The sequence below is a fragment of the Medicago truncatula genome, chromosome 8 (assembly GCF_003473485.1).
Source record: "Medicago truncatula cultivar Jemalong A17 chromosome 8, MtrunA17r5.0-ANR, whole genome shotgun sequence".
Lineage (NCBI taxonomy): Eukaryota > Viridiplantae > Streptophyta > Magnoliopsida > Fabales > Fabaceae > Medicago > Medicago truncatula.
In genome coordinates this window covers 46,383,165-46,399,791 of record NC_053049.1, presented here as the reverse complement: position 1 = coordinate 46,399,791, position 16,627 = coordinate 46,383,165, and the positions used below count along the sequence as shown (strand labels likewise).

Genomic DNA, 16,627 nt, shown 5'->3' with positions numbered 1-16,627 from the left:
CTCAACTTCAAATGAGTATGCATGGACTCAACAACGTACAACTTAGACAACTTCACAACTTATATGATCTAATATCTTGGAATAACAACTTACAGCTTTACAACTTAGACCAACACTTGCAACTTAATGACAATAATGGTTCAACAACAGCAGAAACAACAACATAAAACATCTTGCAACATAGCAACATCGATAATAACAACTTGAATGATATAAACAATAATGATTTCCATATCATACATTTTCAACACATTATATAAATATCTCAAACTAACCAACAATCAGTAATCATTTGATTTATGCTCTCTGTAAGTTTATAACTTATTAACAACTTCCATTCCTATCCCAAGATTAACTCTCAACATGAGTTGAATACTCTTAAACACCTTAATTGAACTCATAGTACTTCTAGTTTGGAGGGTTGGAATTATTCCATAAGCTTTGGATTAACTTAGAAAAGGTTATACTGAATTTTAAGATTTCACTAAGACCTCCTTGGAGTATTTTCATCATATCTCAAAAACCATAAATCATTTTCAAGTCAAACTAAAGCCACTGGAAAGCTAACTCAATTATCTACAACTTTCGTGTTTACACCGAAAGCAAATTCAAAACAGAAAGGGGTGAAAATTGCGAATATTTTCCAAATTTGCCTCACAAAAAATCGGTGGTCGATTTTCGTCAAACCAAAACTGGAAAATCAGCTCAGAAATCGGGGGCCGATTTTGAGCTTCACAATAGTTCAAAAATCGGTTTAACAATGCGTTTTTCACTTAAGAATCACTCTTGGATCACTAGACTCAACGCAAGCCTCCCAAATTGATAGGAAACCTCACTTATTATTACTCTACAACCTGAACATCAATTTTTATATTAATTCATTGGATTACATACACCTTCAACAATCAAATTGCAATTCAAAACCCTAACTTCTATAACATCAAACTATCAACCATTTGCAACTTCTAACCCTAATTCCCAAATTCCCAAAACTACAACCTACAACTTGTTAAATTCAATTTTCAGAATCATATACTCAGACTTATTAAAGGTTAGTCCCACCCTTACCTTGGATTGATTGATCGCAAGGTTCCACCGCTTTCTTTTATCTGACTCTTCTCTTCTCTTGGTTTCTCCCTTTTCTCCCAAAAATTGTTTTCACGTAATCCTTATTTTCTAATTCTAACTCTCCTTTTTATATAAATTCTTAACCTATTTATTTTCTCTTATTTCCATTCTGCCCCTCAACCTCAATATTCTATTTTAATATATATATATATATATATATATATATATATATATATATATATATATTTCTACACCAAATAACATAATATAATATAATATGCTACTAAAAACACCAACATATAACACAAAAATAACACACATCACAATAAATTAAACAAATTACTCTAAAGGACTCTAAACTCAATAAAATAATTAAATAAATAAAATAGGGCGATACAATTCCCACTTTTAATTCGCTTGGTAGCATTGAGGTCAAGGACATGATGAAAAGTTAATTTAATAGAGAACCAACCATTTAAGTCAGATTTCAACAAGGACATGCAATTTGTCCAATAGTACAAGCTTTTACGCAATCTATTTTATCAAAAATGGCAATGATAAGGAACTTCTTAATGGTGTCTTAGGCTCCGTTAAAATCAAATAATGGTACACGAAGGTTGGGAATATCCTCAAGGATAATATCAATCACATAATGGACCAGAGAAAAGCAACAAAGGATCCAATGATCTCGCCATAAATGAACCTGATATTCATCTCTGATAACTGAAGTTGTAATGTGCGAAAGTTTGTTACAACTACTAACAATGGATCTCTAAATATGTGAAGATCTTCAAATACGTGAAGATTTGGTTGCAAGCTTCATGTTAAGGACGAGATTAGAGCCACGTTTATACCTGTGACATAAGATTTAAAACTATATAACATTTTGATCCATAATAAGAGACCAACTAATAAGTGCCCAAAATATGTTATTTTCAACGACACTTATTAACTTGTTTTATAAGTTATCTAATCGGAAAACCCCCAGTCTAATGTAAATACACATATTATTATAATCATAGACCGGAATGCTACTGTAATTTTTTCTTATGACATTTTATAAGATTTTGACAATATTACAACCAAAGAAGAAATTTGGACAAAAAGACCTTTGTTGAACGAACCAAAGAAGAGTGAAGGCGACCGATTTCAAAGAGTTATATAGGGAAGTTAGAGCACATCGCTACACGGGCAACATTTTGCCCAACAAACTACAACAATTCAGTGAATGTCGCGAACCAACTGACTTTTCTCTCCAAGTGAAGAAAGTTTGGTTCACTGGGCGAGCATGATTTTGCCAAGTGAAAAAACACTTTTTGTACATATATAAATAGATTTGTAATTAGGTTTTTGGTCATAAGTTTTGGGTTTCAAGTACGAACAAGAGAGAAAAGTATGTGTTCCACCGCTGGGAAGCTTTCGAGCTTGGATTTAAGCTTGTGGCTGTATCATCACATAATTTATCTTCTCCTTGCCAGTTATGCCAATCATGAATAACCAAGCTCTCCCTGTGTTAGGGATTAGATTAAAGTAGCTAGAATTTAATATAATACTCTTAACCTGGTTGGCTATATATGATGTGTGCATTCAATATAATCTTTGGTTTATATCAGTTTGTAATGGTTTTGCTGATGTGCAATCCGCAAACGATAATTTGATTTAGCAAGTGCAAGACATCGAATTTTTACATAATATACATGGTTTAAATCACGTGTGAGTACTAATTGCCACACATAAGGTTAGATATATATTCATATTTAAACTATCCAACCATATGTCAACAAATCAATCAAATAGTTGGCTTAGTATCATAAGTTGATTGATATGATGGATTTTACGTCGTTTTCCATGCATGGAAAACGCACGACGACGAATGTGTGGAATTATATTTGAAACATAGAAAGCATACAATCATTCAAGATGAACCGTTATTTAAGTCTGATTCAGATAAAACTTTCTCTATTCTGCTAAACTTTTACTTATCGACCTATCATAAAAACAAATTTTACTTAAAACTAGTTTAGAAACCCTGTAAACTTAATAACGAATCGAATTAAAACATGGTATTTATGGTTCAATAAAATTCATTGATAGATCGTAAAATCCTTCTTATCGTCGACTAAACTTCGTCATGCAACTAAGATCCATTAAACATAGTTTGTAAAGGTCCGTCACTCGCTTATTTGAGTTTACATATGGTAAGAATATGAATTGTTCTTTACAGGATTTGAAATTATATAGAATTCACAAGTGGAAAATTATCCGAATAACTTTTTGTTTTCTCCGATGTCTTCTAATAATCAGAACCCCATCGATATTTTTATTTTTAAAGCTTTAATAAAGGTTTGAAAAACTATGTTATTTAGAGAGATTCGTAATGAATATTTGAAAATAATTCGATTAAACATTGAAGGATTGAAGTTTCTTTTTTTCTTTCTATTTTTTTTATCCTTGGAGTAACACGTTATGGAATGGCTTTTGTCTTGCTCGTGGCTACTTCTACTATTTTTTCTCGAAGCCAAGAAATCTCAATGTAAACACATTTAATTGGATTCATTTTAAAATTGAATTTTCTCATTCATTGGAATGAAGTCCTTGAATGTTGCAAATGGTTTAATTTTGACTTTGATTTGACCATAAAATCATCAATGTATACTTGCATAAAATCGCAAATAAAGCCATAGAAAAATCATTCATTGCTTTTTGGTATCTAACCCATGCATTTTTCAATCTAGATGACATTATATTCCATTCAAAATTTCCAAGAGAACCAATACATTTCTAGAGTAAAATTTTGATCATATATTGAGCATCCAACCATTAAACTTATCATTTCTTTTTCCAAAGGCGGAAATTACCAACATGTTGACTACATGCATACGATGTTCATCCTTGGGAGTAGCAACATCTAGATGTATAAAGTTTATACATACTTCTAATTATCTATTTTTTTTTATAACAAGTACAACATTTAAGATCCAATTAACGCACATTGCAGTTCGAAGGAAGTTGGATTTAAGTAGTCTTTCAAACTCTATTTTAATCTCTACGAAAACTTCGGGTGTAGATCTTCCTGGTCTTTGCTTGGTTGACCTTTTTCCATGCTTCAAAGATGATTTGTGCTCCACTATTATTTTTTATTTTTTATTTAAGCTTGACATGTCTTTATAATCACAAGAGAAACAATATTTATAATTTTGGATTTAAATGATTTATTTCTCGATATCATTGTCCAATATTGAACTGCTATATGCCTAAAAATAGTATTAGTTTACCTATTTCACAACATGTTTCGTTGACACATTCATTGCATACAGCTCCACTAAGATAGTGATTCGTCCCTCGTCCTCATTGCGGTTAGTGACGCTAAAAACATTAAATATAGGATTTCGCATCATTATCCAGTCTCACTTTGCATTGGCTGTGTTTTAGGTCTCTACCACCCACACATAAGGTTAGTGGGTTTGACAAAGAACCAATTTCCCTCAATTGACTACTTCTGCATCACATAACCTTCCGTTGCTTGGAAGACTTCCTCATCTGGAGTCCAATCACCTATTTATTAAGGTCGTCTATATGATAATTATTTTTTGAAGAGCAATTGACATTATCACTATGTATTAAAACAACATTAACATCATATTGTAAATTCAGTTTGAAATTATGGTAGGTGTATGATAGTTTCCACGATTGGAAGCAACCCTTAAATTTTCAAAAAATACATTGTTCCCTAAGATATTTCGTGTTAACATATAGTGATATAGGGCAATATTTTCCAGTTGTTGCATGAATCCTACCACCACTTGAATCTGACAAAATTGCTTCAACATAAAAAAATCATAGTTGGTCCATTAAAACTTTGACACCTACAACCGAATGACTTTACCCCTTAAATTCCATGAAGATAGTTTACCATGTCTCACCGGAAGAAACTTAAACACAAAATTCTTTTTTGTAGTAAACAAAATTTGCATGTACCAATTACCAATATGAAAAAGTCGATATGAGAATTATCTTTTTTGAGGCGGGGTTTGATAAATTTTTTAAAACTCATAATTATTTTCAAAATATGAACATTAAAGTAGTTATTTTTTTTTTTTTACAAAACTAAACGATATTCATTCATTCAAATTGCACATAATAGATATAATACAAATTCAAAGTCGCTACATCGTTGCTATACAAATCCAAAGTCGCTAAGAATAAAAATGATGAATCTCTGAGCAAACTAACAACATTCATGTTGATAGCATAAAACGACATGATACTTATGCTTACAAATATGATTATATTCAAGCCATCAAAGTACTCATGTTTTCGGATCTGCAAAGTTGACGATGCAAAAGTTATTGATTGAATGCACTTGAGCAAAGCTAATATTTCAACCTCAATCAAATAAATACCACACTAAGACGGAAAATAAAAAACGTTCCGCACAAAGACGAAAAATCAAAATAAACAAAGTCGTGCTAGACGATGAAATCACCAAAACAAACGAAAGAAAATCAAAAATATGTGAAAATCACTTATTTTGCTAATAGAGAAATAAAAACAATCTCGAGGGGTAATTTTGGGTCAAAGTTTACCTAAATCACCAATTTTTGGTAGATCAAGAAGAAGAAAAGTTGTGACGACTCTAGTTTGGGAAAGAGGAAACTAAGAGAGGAAATATATTAATGTAGTGTTTTTATTAACTATTTTTTATTTTATATGTAAGTAAGTGAGATTAAGAGAGACTAGATAAACTTTCTTTCCTATATCTTTGACATAAGAGAAGAGAAAAATCTTTCCTATATCCACGACATAAAGAGAAACTGATTTCCTATATTTATGTCATAACAAACTGATTTTTTTTTTCTTTGCAAAATAATTATTAGGCATATAAAAATCAAGAAGATTATGAGTTCAACTAAGGTTAATTATAAAATTTTGTTGGAGATTGATTTTCTTAAAATAGTTGTAGTTTTGTGTAAAAAAAATATTAGTGTATTCACGGTGTATAATTTTTTTGTAGTAAAGTTAATTCATAGTATATTATAGATTTAATTGTACTTTTGACCCCTATCTTTTTAAAAGTTACGATTTTACCTCCATAATTAATTAAAATACAAAACAACCCCCTATGTATTGGATCTTTAACAGTTTTGGCCCCCAATGCCACTTTTGACTTAGTCTTCGCTGATGTGGCACCCACAATGGTCGACACGTGGTACCTCACTAGGTGCCAAGTCAGCGAAGACTAAGTCAAAAATGGTCTTGGGGGCCAAAACTGCCAAAGATCCAATACATAGGGAGCTGTTTTATATTTTAATTAGTTAGGAGGCAAAAATCGTAACTTTTAAAAAATAGGAGGGCAAAAATGCAATTAAACTATGTCATATCATATCATCTCCTTCTCCTTAAAAATAAAAAGCATATCTTGTCATATGACCATATATTTGCACCCCATTCATATGAATCCGCTGCTTGAAAAGCACGCGCAGAAAATGTGGCGTGCACTTTACAGAAGAGAGAAAAAACAACTGGGCTTAGGCCCTATTTAATTAAATTTAATGAAAAACAATTCAAAATGAAAATAAAGCCGTTGATGAGATAATCATAGGGCGGAGATTAACAATATTTGAATGAACGGTAGAGATTGATCCGTGTCGCTACGTGTGTTAGTGGTAGAAGCGAATATAAAAAAGGGGAAAAGAGAAACAAAAATTTAACATTGGCTTCTCTGCTTTTTCCCACACTCTCTCCCTTGCTAGGGTTTCAGAGTAGCCGCGCTTCACTCACTTTTCATTCCTTCAAAAACTCGTTCGTTCGCTCGTTCTATCGCCGATTCAACTCGCTTTCTCGCTGTAAGTTTCTATTCCTTTCGTTGATTTTCTCTTATCGCATGCTTTGATTTGCCTCTTTTTTTCTTCATTATTGCTTTGTTCCACCGTTGATCCGAGTTCGTTATTTATCTAGGGTTTGATATTTTTAGTTTCGTAGATTATTTTGATTTGTTTATTTCTGATTACAATTAGATTCAGTTCATTTCGTTAACTATCATTTTTAGGGTTTTTAATTAGTATTTTTTTATTGAATCGGTACTGTTTAGTATTGCTCATTATTGATGCTCGCCGTTTAGTATTTTTTGAGGAATGTTGTGCTCTATTTTGATTTTTTTTATGGGGTAAATATAAAGATTGTTTCGTTTCTGTTTTTTATCTGCAGTTTCTTTCATTTATTATATACTTACGGATCTGTTGTCTTTATATTGTGGTATCGGTTTTATGTCCAGTGTTGGTTAAATTAGGGTTTGAGTGGTTTTGGTCTAATTGGGGTTTATGATTGGTGTTGCTCAAATTGGGGTTTATGAGTGGTATATGTCAAATTATCATTCTTATTGAAATGGCTGTGTGTTTTTAATGTATTGTTGAGATATCATTGATTTTATATTCAAATTGGGGTTTATGATTGATGTTGGTCAAATTGGGGCTTATGAGTGATCTTGGTCAAATTGGGGTTTATGGGTGGTGTTGGTCGAATTGGGGATTTTGAGTGATGTTGGTAAATTTGGGGTTTACTTGTCTTAGTAAAATTATCATTCTTATTGAAATGTCTTTTTTTTTTTTTTTTTTTTTTTTTTTGTAATTATCGTTGAGATATGATTGAGTTTATATTCAAATCACGCAATTTATCTCTCACCTAGAAATCCCTTTGTATTAAACTTTTTGTACAGAATCCTTTGATGTTTTTATCTTGAATCATTTGTGGTTTTAACATTTTATTTTCTATATTTCCCCTGTTCCGTGTCCATGTATTACCCATTACTAGTGCGCGCGTGTATTTTCCCTTTTCCGTGTCCTTGTTTATGAATATGGTTGTTTATCTTCCCCCTTTTTGTTGATTTATTTTTATGTATTGTTATGCGGTTAAGTTGTTGTTTGGGAGTTTGCAGTAACTTTATTATGTACCTAACATGTTTATGTTGCTAGTTTATGACTGTTTTTTTTGTTTTGGGCCCTTTATTTATGCTATCTGTTCTGCATGTTTTAGGTTAAGATGGCCATGGAAGTTACACAGATCCTGTTAAATGCCCAAGCAGTGGATGGAGCTGTAAGGAAACAAGCTGAAGACAACTTGAAGCAGTTCCAGGAGCAGAATCTTCCCAGTTTCTTATTTTCTCTTGCTGGAGAATTGGCAAATGACGAGAAGCCTCCAGAGAGTAGGAGGCTAGCAGGATTAATTCTCAAGAATGCTCTGGATTCAAAAGAACAACACAAAAAGATAGAATTTGTTCAAAGATGGCTAGCTATGGATCAAGCTTATAAAGCGCAAATTAAAGCATTATTGTTGAGGACATTGTCTTCTCCATCTCCTGATGCTCGATCAACCGCATCTCAAGTTGTAGCAAAAGTAGCTGGCATTGAGTTACCACACAAGCAATGGCCTGAGTTGATAGGATCTCTCTTGTCAACCGTTCATCAGCTTCCTGCCCCTACCAGGCAAGCAACTCTCGAGACACTTGGATACATTTGTGAAGAAGTTTCCCCAGATGTGGTAGAACAGGATCATGTAAATAAGATACTCACTGCAGTTGTTCAGGGAATGAATTCTTCAGAAGAAAACAATGATGTTAGGCTTGCTGCCATACAGGCATTGTACAATGCACTGGGGTTTGCTCAGGCAAATTTTTCCAATGATATGGAGCGTGACTACATAATGAGAATTGTTTGTGAAGCCACTCTTTCTCCTGAACTGAAGATCCGTCGTGCAGCTTTTGAATGCTTGGTTGCTATTTCTTCTACATATTATGAAAAGTTGGCTCAATATATGCAAGATATTTTCACCATCACTGCCAAAGCTGTGAGGGAAGATGAAGAGCCTGTTGCACTTCAGGCAATTGAGTTTTGGAGTTCAATCTGTGATGAAGAAATTGATATAATAGAAGAATATGGTGGTGAGTTTAGCGGTGATTCAGATGTTCCGTGCTTTTATTTTATAAAGCAGGCACTTCCATTTCTTGTTCCCATGTTATTGGAGACACTGCTAAAACAAGAAGAAGATCAAGATCAGGACGAAGGGGCTTGGAACATTGCCATGGCTGGAGGTACTTGCCTGGGATTGGTTGCACGAACAGTTGGCGATGATATCGTGCCGCTGGTCATGCCATTTATTGAAGAGAATATAACTAAACAAGATTGGAGGCATAGGGAAGCTGCAACCTACGCATTTGGCTCCATTTTGGAAGGTCCATCCCCTGAGAAACTTGTGCCACTTGTGAATATGGCTTTGAGCTTCATGCTTAATGCACTGACGAAGGACCCAAACAATCATGTGAAGGACACCACTGCATGGACTCTTGGGCGAATGTTTGAGTTTTTGCACGGCTCAACTCTGGACAATCCCATCATCAATCAAGGAAACTGTCAACAGATCATTACTGTGCTCCTTCAGAGTATGAAAGATGTTCCAAATGTTGCTGAGAAGGCCTGTGGTGCTCTTTATTTCCTCGCCCAAGGTTATGAGGATGCTGGATCTGGGTCCTCTCCATTGACTCCCTTCTTTCAGGAAATTGTTCAGTCTCTTCTCACTGTAACTCACAGAGAGGACACCGGAGAGTCCCGCCTCAGAACAGCAGCATATGAAGCTCTGAATGAAGTAGTGAGGTGTTCTAATGATGATACTGCCCCAATGGTTGCTCAACTGGTTACTGTCATCATGATGGAGCTTCACCAGACTCTTGAGAATCAGAAGGTCTCATCTGATGATCGGCAGAATGAGTTACAGGGACTTCTATGCGGTTGCTTGCAAGTCATCATTCAGAAGTTAGGAGCCTCTGAACCAACGAAACATCATTTAATGCAGTATGCTGATCAAATTATGGGTTTGTTCTTGAGAGTATTTGCTTCTCGAAGTGCAACAGCTCATGAAGAGGCAATGCTTGCCATTGGTGCCTTGGCCTATGCGACTGGCACTGAGTTTGTTAAATACATGCAAGAATTTTACAGGTATATGGAGATGGGTCTCCAAAATTTTGAGGACTACCAGGTTTGTGCTATCACGGTGGGTGTTGTAGGTGATGTATGCAGGGCTTTGGAGGAGAAAGTACTGCCTTATTGTGATGGGATAATGACCCAACTCCTTAAGGATTTGTCCAGCAATCAGTTGCATAGGTCTGTAAAGCCCCCAATTTTTTCATGCTTTGGTGACATTGCCTTGGCAATTGGAGAGAACTTTGAAAAGTATTTGTTATATGCTATGCCTATGCTCCAGAGTGCTGCGGAGCTCTCTGCCCATACTAATGGGGCTGACGATGATATGATTGAGTACACAAACACTTTAAGAAATGGAATCCTCGAGGCATACTCAGGTATCTTCCAAGGTTTCAAAGGTTCCCCAAAGACACAGCTCCTGATGGCTTATGCTCCACATGTACTGCAATTCTTGGACAGTTTGTATAATGAGAAGGACATGTAAGTATATTTCTGTATATTCAAATCTTAGTAGCGAGTTTTTCTTCTATGAATTTTTAATTTTGATTTGTTTGCATCAATTGTTTTTTTAGGGATGATGTTGTGACCAAGACAGCGATTGGTGTGCTTGGAGATTTAGCTGATACATTGGGTAGTGCTGCTGGCCCCTTGATTCAGCAATCCATATCTAGCAAAGACTTCCTGAAAGAGTGCTTATCCTCTGATGATCCTTTGATCAAGGAATCTGCAGAATGGGCCAAGTTGACACTCAGTCGAGTACTTTGAGGCTGCCGCTGCCTTTTCATAGGTCCTAGTTCTTGCATACATCTGCATCGTTGCGTCGGGGTCTCAACTGCATACCATGAGTCAGGTCATCACCATTTTTGGGCACAGGTGTTCCGGTCGTTTGGCTGTCTGCATTTCTTGTCAGAAATATGGAGTCTTTTATTTTTCTTTTTTACATTTATTGTTATGCATTGCGATGGAGGAAGTTGGTCGGTGATGACCCATCTTTCTGCTAACTTGGCAGAAAAGATGCGGTTTCTTGCATACAGAAGAAGAAACCGGGTGGAATGGGGGAGAGCAGAAAATGAGATATCCCATGATGCCAATACCGTCAGTATTGAGCTTGCATGAGTTAATATTTGATATATTTGGAGTCTATGGTGGTCTAGAAATGAATGACATTGTCTTTTTTTTTTTTTTTTTTTTTTACTTTTACTATTGGTGTAGAGTGAAACAATCATCTTTAGTCCATCTGTGTGTTTTAAACACAGATAATGCAACATATTTTAGCCGTCTCTTGAAATTGGTCAAATAATTACGTTTCTGGTATAAAATATTTTGCTTTGAATTTTGTATCAAGTGTATGTTATGATAGGTTGGTTTCTGATAGTATATTTATTGGGCAAAAATTACAGGGTTAGCTTCAACGCCTCTTGTGGTGGGAGTTGAGATCCTCTATCATAACCCTAGTGGTGTTATGAGTTTTTACGTTGGTTGTCTATTTGGTCCGTTACATTATTTAAATTTCGTGGCCAAGACTGTAAGCTGAAGGTTCAAATCACGTTAATAACAATTTCAATACTGTTATCCATATATGTTGGGTACACAAGGCTACGTAACTCTTAGTTATTTGCTCTTGAACAACAAAGTAATGTTGGGTACACAAGGCTATGTAACCATTGCGACTCAATTTCTCGGTGGTTATCTATCCTTTTCATTTTTGATTGAAACTTGTAAAATTGAACAATTCAGCCGATCAGTTGTTGGAATCTTTAGGTTGGAGTAAATTTGAAAAGCAAAAAATTTCCAAATGGAGTTATTAATATTAATATAATTGAGACCCGTTATTACTAATGTATATTTTTAACCAAAAGTTATTGTCAAGTCATGTTTGGGTTCGGTTTGCAACATGTTTGACAAAACAGCGGCAAATCAGTATAATTTTGCAAAATCCATTTGTACAATATCCATTGTATATTTATATGTATATAAAAAAATGTAACTTCAAGTTCCACTAAGATATGTTTGGATGAAAGGTTTGGGAGAGTACTTACTTTTACTTTTATATCACGAGCACTCTAAAATGTTTAAAAAAAAATGAAATAACATTTCTCTCAAAAAAAAAAAAATGAAACCCTCTCATCTCTTTCCCTCAAAAATCCCAATACACAATTTAAAAGTAATCGATTCAGCTGATAAATCAATTGTTCTTTTTAAATGTAAATAAATTCAAACGAACATATTATAATTTTTTTTAGATTTTAAATGTAAATAACTTCAAACGAACATATTATATATTTTTTTAGATTTTTAAATGTAAATAACTTCGTTTGAACATATCATTTTTTTTTTTTTAGAAAACACAAATTAAATCATTAGATTATATAACTATAAGTATTTTTTGAAAAGAAAGTATAATTTCTTAAAAAAAGAATATAATTACGAATTTCAAATTTATACAAGATTTTGTGAGTGTGATCATAGGCAGGGTAACTAAACTCGAAATCACTCGATCAACTAAATCTAAGATCATAATATGTGTGGTGTGTTTTGAAATATAAAACGAGTCAATATTTTTATTATTATTTTTAAATTTTTTGGATACAAGCATTGACAAAAAGAAAAATTAGCAGCTAACACTTGTTTTTTATTTTATTTTATTTTTTATATATGTAATAAAGATTAGAAAACTTGGAGTATTTCTTACGGATTGTTTATGGATAAGAAGTCAAAAAGTAGTTTTTGTTTTCATTGAATAAGAAGTAAAAAAAAAGCTTATAATCTCTTCTCCACACACACCCTGTGAACGAGTGCAGTTCCTCACATAACTCTACTCTTCTAATGTAAATCAATTTCATTTCCTTTCCAGTACAAAACTCTCTAATGGCGATCTCATCACAATCCTTCTCACCTTCCTTCATTTCAACCCCCAACGATTTAACTCGTCTCCCTTCCACCTTCACTCACTTCCGCAAAACCCAAACCCGATTCGCAGTTTCTTCCCGTCTCAACTCTTCTAAATCCTCCGATGCCGGTGGTTCAATCTCGCCGGAAAACGGCGGAGAAGTTCCCTATGAGCTTCACCACGATCTTTCTCCACAGCGTCGTAGACTCGGATCGCCGGTATTTGTGACGCTTCCGGTTAAATCTGTTGGTTTAGAGGGGAAGATTTGGAGGCCGAAAGCGATGATGCTGTCGTTGAAAGCGCTTGCTGCTGCTGGTGTAGAAGGTGTTGTGGTGGAGATTTGGTGGGGTGTTGTTGAAAGGAATCAGCCTAGGGTTTATGATTGGCGAGGGTATCGTGAACTTGTTATGATGGCTTGCATGTGTGGACTTAAAGTTCGCGCCGTTCTTGCGTTTCATCAACATGGCACTGATGGTGATGATCCTAATGGGTATGTGCTAATTCAATCTTTTGTTTTGTTTAAGCTTTTAATGTGTTTGGTGATAGGTAGTGTACATTCAAGTGAAATTTTGATGACAGTTTAATTGTATTTTGAATGGAAACATTTTTCTTAATGTTTTTACCCTAAATTTATGAAGTTTAATGTAACATATGTCCAATATAAAAGCTAGGCGAAGTCAATTTTGTCTGAAGTGTATGTTTGGATTGATGATTGTTTGACAAACCACGGTGGCACACAATGATTATGTCAAACTCACCGGCAATCCTTACACTACAATCTCATTTGGCGGAAGCAAAATAAATAAACACACATTAGTTGAGATAGATATAATTAGCTTCTTGTCAATCAGTTGATTCAACCTATGCTGTGGCTTGAAGTTAAGTTTATTATGTCCCTTTGTTAAAAAAATTAAAGAAAATGTAATGCAAGTAGGTAGGTATCTAAGGCTTGTGGTTTTAAAAAGACAAGAGAAGGGTTGTTTACTTTTTGTCGGATGCCAACCAACTGTTCAGATATTGATATCGATTATGATAAGATTTGTTCGTATCTCTTAGGATCATGATACAATTACATTCCTATTTAGATTACATCTCATGTATATAAATATTTGTACTTACCTTTTTATTATTGAGTGAGAAGTATTCATATTTAAGCGTATAAAACACTTTAGCGTCTCTTAGCCCATTGCCATTGTTTGATCCTTGCAGTTCCTTTTACTTGGTGGGATAACGCATGCTTTTTGTTGTTGGTGAGATTGTAATTTAGATGTTTGATGGTTGCTTGTCTTTCACTTAGACAGATATACGGAACATATTTTTCAATAGCGTATGCTGATAGTGTGGAAAAGTGACAAATAGAGCCTTTTAAGTTTTTTTTTCCAACAATGTCTGAACATTCTACCTGGGTAGTCTTGTTCTGAGCATAGTCCATTTGGTTTATTTTGAATAATTACTATTTTTGTAGGTAGCTATTTTTTTTCTTGTCATAAGCCTCAGACTCTAGAAGGTTGTCCCTTCTTGTGTAGGATACCGCTTCCTCTATGGGTGCTTGATGAGATACAGAAAGATCCGGATTTAGCATTTTCTGACAGGTTTGGAAGAAGAAATATTGAATACATTTCCCTCGGGTGTGATATTCTTCCTGTGCTGCGTGGACGTTCTCCCATTCAAGCATATGCAGATTTTATGAGGGATTTTAGGGACACTTTTAGGCCATATCTAGGCTTTATCATCACAGTAAGGTTCTATGGCTTATGATGATTTAAGGATGCTCAGTCCAATGAATATTCAATTTTTGAGATTCTGTAATCAAATGTTTATAGTAGTTTGTGTAACTCTGTTCATTTTTCAGGGAGTGCAGATTGGCATGGGTCCTGGTGGTGAACTAAGATATCCTTCATTGTCTTCCCAAAAGCTAAATATGGCCTGGTCTCGTGAACTTGGAGAGTTTCAGTGCTATGATAAGGTTGGTTGAAAATTTATTGCCGTGTTCTAGGAAACTGGTGATAACCGATTTGCAATATTTATGTTGTTGTATTATTAGCAATAGTATCATATCGAACTTTCCTTTTCTCTTGTTTGGCCACTTCCAGTATATGCTTGCTTCTCTAAACGCCTCTGCAAGAAATATGGGAAAGCGTGAATGGGGAAATGGCGGTCCATTTGGCACTGGAAGTTTGACGAAAAATCCTGAGCGTTCTGAATTCTTTAGAAACGAGGGTGGCTCTTGGAACATGCCATATGGTAAATTTTTCCTTGAATGGTACTCGGATATGTTGCTTCTGCATGGAGAGAGAATTTGTAGAGAAGCTGAAACTATATTTAGGGGTACAGAAGTCCACATATCAGCAAAATTGGCTGCCATTCACTGGCACTATGTCACACAATCCCATCCATCAGAGTTAACAGCCGGCTACTATAATACTTTTAACAGGGATGGATACTTACCAATTCTACGCATCTTTAGTAAATACGGATTCTCGATGTGCTGCTCTTGTTTTGAAATGCAAGATGTAGTTATGAATAAGATCAACCCAGATTGCAGCCCTGAAGGTTTTCTTAGACAACTTTTGCTGGCTGCTAGGCTCTGTGACATATCACTTGAAGGTCAAAATTTTTCAACTGATTTGGATGATGATGGATTCACTCAAGTGCTGAAGATGTCAAAATTTTACTCAGATGGGATTGAGAGACGCCCATTCTCATTCAACTTTGTAAGAATGGACAAAAACATGTTTGAACCACGAAATTGGGACCGGTTTACTCGATTTGTGAGACGAATGTCTGCTGGAAACATGTTTCGAGCCAGATTAAATTCTGTAGGAAACCTACAATTGAAAACTACGGTGGCTGCAGAAGTGGGATTGTTATACCAGCTATACCAGTACTCTTGAGTCTTGAAACTAGTTTTTGCTTCTGTTCTAGAAAGCATATTTTAGTAATATCACCATCGTTTTAGTGTTGTGAAATGTGTAGCATCTGCTGATTCTTATTCTTTTATTGCTTTTGGGCAACTTTTACATCTTCGCAGAATCAATCACTTTACATGGCCTTCCAGAGTTTTTATATGGTTGGCATGTTATCCACTTGTACCTATATTTGAAATAGACTGAGATACACTCTTGGATCCAGATATTGTTGGAATCTTTAGTTCTTCAAGTTCGCCCCTTTTTTATTGTCTGTTCTGTGGAGATGGTGTCTTGACTTTCAGGCCCTGTGTAACTTAGTGATGGATATCTTTAGAGCAGATTGTATGTTTGGATTTCAAATGAGTGTAAATTGCCATCGGTCCATTTATATTCCGTTTTTTGTTTTGTAAGATTGTTTAAATAGAGCCTTTGGCATCTTTACCTTACAGTATGTTGTAAGTATGCTAAGAATTTGAAGAAACTTTCATAACCATTTGTCACACCCTTGATCCCAAGAAATTAGTACTTTTATTTGAAAGTATACGAAACTTCATTAAATAGTTTAGTCCCAGTTTTTGTCTTGAAAAATAGTTAACATCATTACTATTCTTTTAGTAAACTAAATGTATCTATGAGAAGCTTCCCTCCCCACCTTTTTTTTGAGGCAGTTTTCTCCAGTTTAAACACTACTTAGGGTGTCGTATGGAAGAGTAGTTTTGCTAGCGCTGATTAACATTGTTGTTTTCGGATATACTAATCCTCTCTTGTTGCTCAAAAACTTACGTACT

General features: G+C 34.8%; 2 protein-coding genes across 3 annotated transcripts; both read left to right on the top strand.

Annotated features, from left to right (window-relative positions):
• Positions 1–6,761: 6,761 nt before the first annotated feature.
• On the top strand, positions 6,762–11,616 carry LOC25502229 (importin subunit beta-1). Its single transcript, XM_013591792.3, has 3 exons — positions 6,762–6,914; positions 8,101–10,520; positions 10,613–11,616. Exons 2-3 carry the CDS (start codon positions 8,107–8,109, stop codon positions 10,803–10,805), a joined length of 2,607 nt encoding a protein of 868 aa, XP_013447246.1. The 5' UTR covers positions 6,762–6,914; positions 8,101–8,106; the 3' UTR covers positions 10,806–11,616.
• A 1,159-nt stretch (positions 11,617–12,775) lies between these two features.
• LOC25502228 (beta-amylase 3, chloroplastic) lies at positions 12,776–16,341 on the top strand. Of its 2 annotated transcripts, none has more exons than XM_024773271.2 (4): positions 12,776–13,420; positions 14,400–14,667; positions 14,783–14,896; positions 15,024–16,341. In XM_024773271.2, the coding sequence occupies exons 1-4, from the start codon at positions 12,909–12,911 to the stop codon at positions 15,822–15,824; spliced, it is 1,695 nt and encodes a 564-aa protein (XP_024629039.1). In that variant the 5' UTR covers positions 12,776–12,908; the 3' UTR covers positions 15,825–16,341. The 2 variants fall into 2 exon arrangements, with proteins under 2 accessions (XP_024629039.1, XP_013447245.1); XM_013591791.3 differs by having other exon boundaries at positions 12,777–13,420; positions 14,457–14,667.
• The last annotated feature ends 286 nt before the right edge of the window (positions 16,342–16,627 follow it).

Bases quoted from the DNA above. Each gene is read 5' to 3' on its own strand.
- LOC25502228 (XM_024773271.2), top strand. From the start codon at position 12,909: ATGGCGATCTCATCACAATCCTTCTCACCTTCCTTCATTTCAACCCCC. The intron at 13,421-14,399 runs GTATGTGCTAAT...TTTTGTAGGTAG, and splicing joins GATGGTGATGATCCTAATGG to CTATTTTTTTTCTTGTCATA. The intron at 14,897-15,023 runs GTTGGTTGAAAA...GGCCACTTCCAG, and splicing joins AGTTTCAGTGCTATGATAAG to TATATGCTTGCTTCTCTAAA.
- LOC25502229 (XM_013591792.3), top strand. From the start codon at position 8,107: ATGGCCATGGAAGTTACACAGATCCTGTTAAATGCCCAAGCAGTGGAT. The intron at 10,521-10,612 runs GTAAGTATATTT...TTGTTTTTTTAG, and splicing joins TTGTATAATGAGAAGGACAT to GGATGATGTTGTGACCAAGA.